The sequence below is a fragment of the Papilio polytes genome, unplaced genomic scaffold (assembly GCF_000836215.1).
Source record: "Papilio polytes unplaced genomic scaffold, Ppol_1.0 DF824102.1, whole genome shotgun sequence".
In the NCBI taxonomy this organism is placed as follows: Eukaryota; Metazoa; Arthropoda; class Insecta; order Lepidoptera; family Papilionidae; genus Papilio; species Papilio polytes.
In genome coordinates, this window is record NW_013525102.1 from 2952858 (window position 1) to 2960978 (window position 8121).

The window sequence follows — 8121 nt, forward strand, 5'->3', positions numbered from 1 at the left end:
GGATCGTGACGTCATAAAACACGTTTCAAACAAAGGCTAAAGGAGTACTTAGAGCTTTGTCAGATTTTTTGGATATACATTGTACATACATAATTTATTTTTTTACTTTGTAAGAGATAGAGTAGATAGAGAGCCAGTGATCAGTTACATAGTTTTAATTATAGTTTTCTATGTAAAGGATATTGTGATACTAACGATTGCGTTTGTGTATTAAGTCTTGGACTTATGATAATCGTATTTGAATTTGTAATTTTATAATATGAATAATCTGAAATACCTAAAATACGATAATAATAATTCTAATTTTGTTTACTTTTCCTTTAATTATAAATAGGTGTAAAATAAAAAATGATGTGAAACATTTAATGTGCCATTGTACTTGTAATTTGATGTTAAATAAATTTTTGTTTTGAAAATATCCATGTCTCCATTTCCATCCAGTAGGTAAAATTTTTATCAAGTTAACGCATTGGCGGAACCAGAATAATATAAAAAATCATGTTTGACCATAGACGAAAATATTTTTTTAATGTTGTTACCATAGCAACAGAATAACAAACAACGCTCGAGCTGCGGTGACAATAAAATATTTATAATGTTTAGAAAGGTAAAATATCGATTGAATGTGTAAATTAGTAATTCTTCGAGGATTGTGATAATTTAATGGCGGAGCTGCATTTGTTAGGTGATATACAGGGTGTTACAAATTTTGAAGATTGCTCTTCATTGTTTTGTAGATTTTCGTTTCAAGCTGGTACGTATAACATTTGTACATTATTGTCAACTTTTTAAATTTTTATTTATTAATAATGTAATGTATAACGCCTAAGGTCCGAACTGGACGTTAATCGCCGGATGTTCGGAGGGTCAAACCACTTCAGGGAAGCCGAATCATGATAATTACGTTTTTTGGTCTCATCCTATCGACGTTCACTACGCAACTAAAGGAATCTCAGGTATCATATTTTAATTAACTGTATAATCTGCCATACTCAGAGATGGTAGTTGGTCGTAATCCAAACTAAGGTACTTCCTTATTGGCCTATGACCCTGAATGCATGTAGTAATTTTTTTACCTTAGATTGGTTTATTTCTTTAGGTTGGCCAAAAATTAATTTTCAAGTGAGTTGTTTGGATTCTTTGGGACGTTCTTGGATAGTTGGATACGGATGTTGCAGTATACCGACTGCTCCAGGGAATTATGCAGTAAAGGTGCCGTGCTGGTCGCCTGCACCTACCACCATCACTGACAGACTTCGACAGTATTTCCTCGGAGGATCACATCAAATCACACAAACTGATGTCATTAGTTTAGGAGTCGATAGGTACGTGTTTCATATACATTTTTTAATATCGTCACTTATTGTTTTCCCATAATTTTTTTTAATCCCCAGGTATAAGTTAACTACTCAATCAAAAGGCAATATAGAATTAAATATAGACATTATATTTAGAAATTTCACACAATTCGGTGTAGAATATAAGTAAAAAATGAGACCACTGACATATTTCGCATTTACACTGTTATCAGTTGTGATACAATTCTGTGTAATGGATTTTATACAAGAAAAGGCTGAGCTTGATGAAAAAACAATTGCCTACAATGAAAGCATAAACAAGCCAAATACTCTTGCGTTATACTATCGCTCGAGTAGAAACGGTTATGAGAAGATAAAAGAATTGTCTGGAATAAAATATCCGAATTTGTCTCTGCATAATGTTTCAGTATCGACAAGTACAGAGCTTGCGTTCACAATTTTTGACGTATTGTACGACGAGAATGTATCTACAACAGATATCACTTTCACAACTGAATTTATCTCAAGCACCGAATTAGACAATGTTACTGAAATAACATTATTTGAACAGACTTCGACTACCACTAGACCTGCTTTAGATACAAAGAAAGCTACACCTGGAAATGTTTGTTACTGTGATCTGTTGGTAAGTATAAATTTGAAGCCTCTCACACCTTTTTAAAAGATCTATCAATTTTATTTATGACTAGCTTTCGCCCGCGACTCCGTCCGCGTGCCATTGAAAAAAACAAAAGTAGATAGCTTATGTGTTCTTCCAGAGTATCCTCTACATCTATGCTAAATTTCATCGAAATTCGTTCAGCCGTTTAGGCTACAAAATCTAACAAACATTCATCCATCCATCCATCCATCTAAACTTTCACATTTATAATATTAGTAGGTACTTCTTACTAATATTATAAATGTGAAAGGAGGAGGAGGAGGATTAGTAAGATTAGTCTTTTGTTACTGTTTAACGTCATTTGGTTTTAAACGTTATTAATTGAATTGTCGGGCGTTTTAGTTGAATATGAGCAGACTGAAAACCAGAGCATGTCCGAGGTCAATAAACTATACTTTAAAAATCCTATTTTTACAGTATAAACAATGTGATATCAACTGTTGCTGTGATGAAGAATGTTCACAAAGAGATAAAGAATTGTTTGAAAAATGTAAAAACTTCCAACAAAAGAAATATCATCCTTTAGCATGCGGCGCAAGTTCTACTATTTCTGGATTCGGAAATTTACTTTGTATTGCCAAAACAAACTTGCCCGACCATAGAGTTGCTGTAAATCAAAAGGTATTTTAGGATCATGGATTTTTTGTTATTTTTTAAATTTCAGTAAAAATAAACCATTTAATGCGTCAAAGGTTCGAGTGCTTCGACTTTTCCACTCTTTTATATTCGAGCTTATGACCAATACAAATTATATTAATTTTATATTTCAGATAAATAAAGCGATACATGATGTGTTTTTGTGGCATGAGAATCACAAACAAGCACAGTCATATAGTTTTAACAGAAACATTTACAAATTCGGTGAACCAGTTTGGATACTAAGAAACAAATTAATTTATTATTTAGGTATGTGAACGAGTTTTTTGCGAATAGGACTGTCTGTTTTAAACCACTATTTAAGAATATTTCTTTTACAGATTTACCCATCTCTGTTATAAATAACTACTGCAGTGTAAGACGTAAAATAAAATTTTTAAGTAATGAGAAGATTAATTGTCGAGTAAAATTAAATGATTTGGAAATGTTTCGTGTACTCAACATAGCGGAACACTCTACTGTAATCACTGTAACTAAAGAATCGTTGAACAATACAGCTTTGGTATGATTTTAAATATTCGATTATTTTTAAATTTGACACAAAACTTATATGAAACATTATTTTTCAGAATTGTTCTTCACTTCATTGCACAAACTGGACGATAATTTACTGTAATCGAGATATTTGTGTGCCTTATAATAAGAGTTTGCACTCACCAGTATGTACAGAGAGTGAGTGTAAAAATATTGCACTTAAAATAGAATACATTTTTAACATTTACGAATCGACAATCGTCAATGTCACAATCAAATTATACGCTCAACAAATAGCAGCAATACAATACGTGATGCAAGAAGTTGTCGTTAATTTTTTCATTGGCAATGCTTCGACGGAAAATGTTGTAGCTTTAAGTGGAAATCCCGGTTATATTATTGGGTTACCCCTAATCACATCGTATATTGAAGCAAATCATACCTACAATTTCTTTAATAGTAATGACCAGAACAACTATATATCATATGCGGAGAATAAAGGTGGTTTCTGCGTGCTCACAGAGTTAATCAAGAAACATATACAGTTTGGCATTAACAAGAGATCGAAATGCAGAGTTACATTACGTCCACCTTCTACAACAAATGGTACAGAAGCGTGTATTAATATACAGAAAGATATTAACAAAATTGCAGGCGTTGATCGTGGAATGTTCATTTCACCGTATGGCAACCCTACTAATTTAAACGATGACGATTGGTTGCCAGTGACATTTGAGTCAAGGTATATTTATGGTGAATTTAAATCCAAAAGATCTAGATTACAATGTCTTAATATAAATACGAGATTCGCATTTGTGTTTACGTATGCTGATTTAAGTGATGTAGGTACGGAGAATAGGTTGTTGTCGGTCAACATGGATGGGTCGGTAACCAATGTGACATTCGAGTCTGAGGAATACACAACTGTGATTACTGTCGATATTAACTTTATAAATATGAAGTCCGCGAGTCGGCATCACGTCGCCGGACCTCCGCATTTGAATCTCAATCTCCCAAGAGACTTTTTCTTCCCATTCCCTTCGAATCTATGCTCTATTTCTAAATGTAACATGTATGTAGTAATGTACTCTTTAGTCGCTGCTGTTTGTTTTAAATAAAATAACTTTGAATGTTAACTAATAATTTTTATTTTGAAATAATTTATTTACTTTTGTTACTTCTATCACTTTAACTTGGCATCCACACGTCGTGGACAAACGAGTCTCGCCACTGACGGCCTGAAAATAAAACCCATTTTAGGTCGAGTGTCTAAATTCAAGAGAGAGGGTACTTGTATCGGTGTAATAAAACAGTGTGTTACAAAAGAGAAATATTTAATCCATTGTAACTATTCTAAGATATTACGAGGAACACTTTTATGATACATTGAAACGATGAGACTAAAGCCACATTCAAAATTAATATATATATATATATACACATTTATTTTTACAATCTTTTTTAGTCTGTACTTTATTACTATTTAAAACAAACTTCTTAAGGAAAAGAAACTTCAGGCAGAGAAGTGAAGCGATGAATCGAGTGTGTGTCGGGGCTGACGCACGCGGCCGTAGCGGCGGTTTTAACAGCTGTATGATTTAGACAAGAGATTGTAAGTCGCGTAGTCGCCGCACCCTCAGGTGGAGGTGGAGGTGGGGAGGTGAGGAATGCGCACCTATGCGACGTATGTGTAGACCTTGCGGTCGTCGGGCGTGCGCGCCAGGTACTCGCGCTCGATGAGCCCCTCGATACGTTTCTTGATGACGACGGGCGAGGGCAGGAAGCGCGCGCGCAGCTGCTCCGTCACCTCCGCCACCAGCAGCGTGTGCTGCACATACAACATAACACAACAAATTGTTTAAATATTCCATAGCGATAAGATATAATGTTCAAAGTGTGTTGTCGCACCGCCATCCTCTTGCGCGCCTTCATGATGCGCACGATGGCGGCCTCGATCTCGTGCTTGCGGTCCTCGTCCACCTTGTTGCGCGTCTCGCGCCGCTCCGGCTCCGACTCGCCCTTCGCCGCCACCGTTTGGATTTTAACTCTGGAATACACAAAATAAGATGTTACAATTGCAATTCAAACATAAGTACACAACTCCAAAGAAAGTAGGTAACAATATCAAGATGTTTTGTGTAACGACCTGTGCAACTTGGAGGTGAATGCGTCGTTGACGTAGAACTGGTGCGCGGCCTCGATCTCCTTGGTCTTCGGGTGCTTGATGAGCACTCGCTGCGTGGGCTTGCCCATCGCCAGCGACTGCAGCGCGCGCACCAGGTCCTTCTCCGGAATGTCAGTCTCATTTATAATTTCCTATAAGAAATAAAATAATATGTACAGTTTAAAAAGAAATGTAAAAGGTTTATAACCAGCGAACTGTCGATCGCAAACTTCGTTAAAACGGATTTAAAGAAAAAAAAAGTCTTCTATCACATTCCCGCGTGCATCTACCTTCAACCAGCTATCTTTCAGTCAAAATCCCGTCCAAATTGGTCTACCTGTTCCAGAGACAGTGGTCCGGTCGCCATTTTGACAACGCGAAATTAAAAAAGCCTATAATATGCCCGTCTATGTCAGCTACCCCTCCAGTGAAAGTCCGGTCGCAATCGGCTCAGCCGTTTCGGAGATTACCCGGAATAAACGTATTTGCGGACAGATAGACAAACAGACAAAAAAATTAAATGAGATTTTGGTTATCAGTAACGAAAATACATCATCTTCCCGAAATCTGGAATTTCTCATTTGATATTACAAACAGACACTCCAATTTTATTAGATGTATAGATTGTGTAATGATAAACTCGGTGGTTACCTCGTAAGTGAGTCTCTCGCGCTTGTTGAAGAGCAGCAGCACGCACATCTGGAAGGTGGAGACCTGTATGATGTGCTTGCGGGGCGCGGCGGGCGCGGCGGGCGGGGCGGGCGGGGCGGCGGAGGGCGGAGCGGCGGGCGGCGAGTGCGGCGGCGAGCCCCCGCCCCCCGGCAGCGCGGCGCCGCTCCCCGCGCAAGCGCTCGCGCCGCTCGCCCCGCTCGTCGCGCGGAACGTCGCGTGCAGGTCGGCGCTGCCCAGCTGCGGCTGCAGCGACAGCTGCCGCCCGGAGTGCTTCGCCAGGTAGAAGCTGCAAACGAACACGATACAGCTTAGCCAACGGTAATGGCGCTGTCTCGTTGCTCCTTAGTTTACTCTACATCCCGCTCGAGGGACCGGTTCGAATTTATTCTAAATTAATAGTGAAAATCGCATTAAAAATTTTAAGTTATCAAAAGCCAACGGCGTTATTAACCTTCTAAAAACTTCGAATGCGTTTCTAGGAGCGGGGGGTATATTGCACTTGGGCGTGGCGCTCTGCGTGGGCCAGAAGCCGGTCGTCAGCACGCGCACCGACAGGTCCACGCCGTGGAGGTTCATCTGCGACACGAATAAAGACGCAATATTACAAAATTGTCACTATCACGTGATTGTGCTAGAAAGCAAGATGAAATCGTATTTACCCCAGTAGAGAGCACATGGTCCTTGAACTCTTCCATAATAGTGTTTGACACAGTCATGTCTTTGAACATTCCTTCCAACTTTGATGTAAACTGGCAACCACATTCAGTCTGGAAATAAAAGATAAATAAATAAAAAGCGCAGACATAAGGTTACATACAAGAATACTATTATTAATTAAATCTCCTAACACATGGATAATGATGTTACAATTAAAACTAATGCAACAAAAGTCTGTGCCACACTAAATTCAAAATCTACGCCAAAACTACTTTCGAAACGTACACAGGTAGATTATCCTGCTTAAAGTCTTTCAAAATTAGAAAATTTGTCTGCAAAATTCTTTACAAAATATGAATTTAACACATTGCTTTCCAAATAGACTTTAAGCAAGATATATTTACATTTACGAAGATTCAACTTTACAATCGAGGCACTTACGAAGATGCAAGTTAGGGTATTGTAAAGAATTTTGCAGAAGTATGTGGAAGTGTGAAGGGGAGGGTGCGGGCGGCGCTGGGTGTCTGCGCTAGTGCGGCTAGTGCTAGTGCGCGAAGTGCGACACTTCGCCCACCACACAGTGGAACGCACGCGGCTCCATTTCAATCAACAAACCTTCTCTCTGGGAAATTTCATTTTATACTTCACCCAATTTACTATCTCCCTTGAATAATCAACCTTTTTTAGATGTCAAGTCAAAAAAAATATACTTTTCTTTTAAAACTATGAATGAGGATTTGTGTATATTCCTTAAGAATTATTAATTTTAATAGTATTTTAACATACATCTCTAACCATAATGACTTGCACACGAAAGACAGATAAATGTATAACCGAGGTCATAACAATAACATTAAAAGTGACGTCGATTACCCACTTAGATTAGGCAATTAAGAAACGATAGTTTTGCTTCGTTCCGACTTAAACGCCCTTTTTTAAGAAAGTCTATCTGTATTATTCGAATCTCCGCAACACAAGGTGGACAAAATAATTCAAATTGGCACAAAGTAGTGTTTTATAGCCTTCCATTGATAGTATAGTGTAACAAAGATGGCGCGGTGTGGTGTACCTTCAGTTTGGAGATCATATTCTTCTCGCTGTCGTCGGAGACGGACTTGTTGAGCAGCAGGCGCTTGGCGAGGTGCTGCTTGTAGTAGCGCTCGAACACGTCCTTCTCCTGAAGGAAGCGGAACAACACCATCGTCTTGTCCAGCACCGCCTCTATCTCTTGCTCGCTCATCTGAACAACACATGCAATATTAAATCAACAAAACAGCACTTAAATTAAAAAGTATGTAATACTATGTAACTGACACTTACCCCTTTTTCACCTTTCTTCAATTTGCCGTCAATAAACAGCGAAAGGAATTCCGGGGACTTATTGTTCAAGTTGAGGAAATATTCAAAGTCTGCGGCGATCATGTGCTTGAATAGCTTGTCGTTGTTGAAAGAGTTGTGCAGGAAGTGGTCGAACCTGTCCTTCAGGTCCAATAGATTCTGAAATTTTACATTCTCTG

At 38.4% G+C, this 8121-nt stretch overlaps 4 protein-coding genes across 5 annotated transcripts in view; 2 read left to right on the plus strand and 2 right to left on the minus strand.

Moving 5' to 3' along the window:
* The first annotated feature begins 6 nt into the window (after positions 1 to 6).
* Positions 7 to 1513, plus strand: LOC106099761 (B9 domain-containing protein 2). The gene is made up of 4 exons (XM_013278406.1): positions 7 to 754; positions 831 to 956; positions 1100 to 1325; positions 1395 to 1513. Exons 1-4 carry the CDS (start codon positions 664 to 666, stop codon positions 1486 to 1488), a joined length of 537 nt encoding a protein of 178 aa, XP_013133860.1. The 5' UTR covers positions 7 to 663; the 3' UTR covers positions 1489 to 1513.
* Positions 1469 to 4247, plus strand: LOC106099758 (tectonic-3). Its single transcript, XM_013278403.1, has 5 exons — positions 1469 to 1944; positions 2398 to 2601; positions 2751 to 2886; positions 2958 to 3139; positions 3207 to 4247. Exons 1-5 carry the CDS (start codon positions 1492 to 1494, stop codon positions 4227 to 4229), a joined length of 1998 nt encoding a protein of 665 aa, XP_013133857.1. The 5' UTR covers positions 1469 to 1491; the 3' UTR covers positions 4230 to 4247.
* LOC106099759 (cullin-3-like) lies at positions 4236 to 8115 on the minus strand. Of its 2 annotated transcripts, none has more exons than XM_013278404.1 (9): positions 7925 to 8115; positions 7674 to 7844; positions 6607 to 6714; positions 6399 to 6523; positions 5927 to 6233; positions 5258 to 5427; positions 5020 to 5158; positions 4787 to 4939; positions 4236 to 4349 (listed from the first exon to the last, which is right to left on the minus strand). In XM_013278404.1, the coding sequence occupies exons 1-8, from the start codon at positions 8024 to 8026 to the stop codon at positions 4787 to 4789; spliced, it is 1275 nt and encodes a 424-aa protein (XP_013133858.1). In that variant the 5' UTR covers positions 8027 to 8115; the 3' UTR covers positions 4236 to 4349. The 2 variants fall into 2 exon arrangements, with proteins under 2 accessions (XP_013133858.1, XP_013133859.1); XM_013278405.1 differs by lacking the exon at positions 4236 to 4349 and adding an exon at positions 4429 to 4700.
* LOC106099447 (cullin-3-B-like) overlaps positions 8086 to 8121 on the minus strand; it is a 4393-nt gene continuing 4357 nt past the window's right edge. Inside the window, exon 7 of the mRNA XM_013278005.1 lies at positions 8086 to 8101. Within this exon, the coding sequence (XP_013133459.1) occupies positions 8086 to 8101 (16 nt within the window). The remainder of the gene's footprint in view (positions 8102 to 8121) is intronic.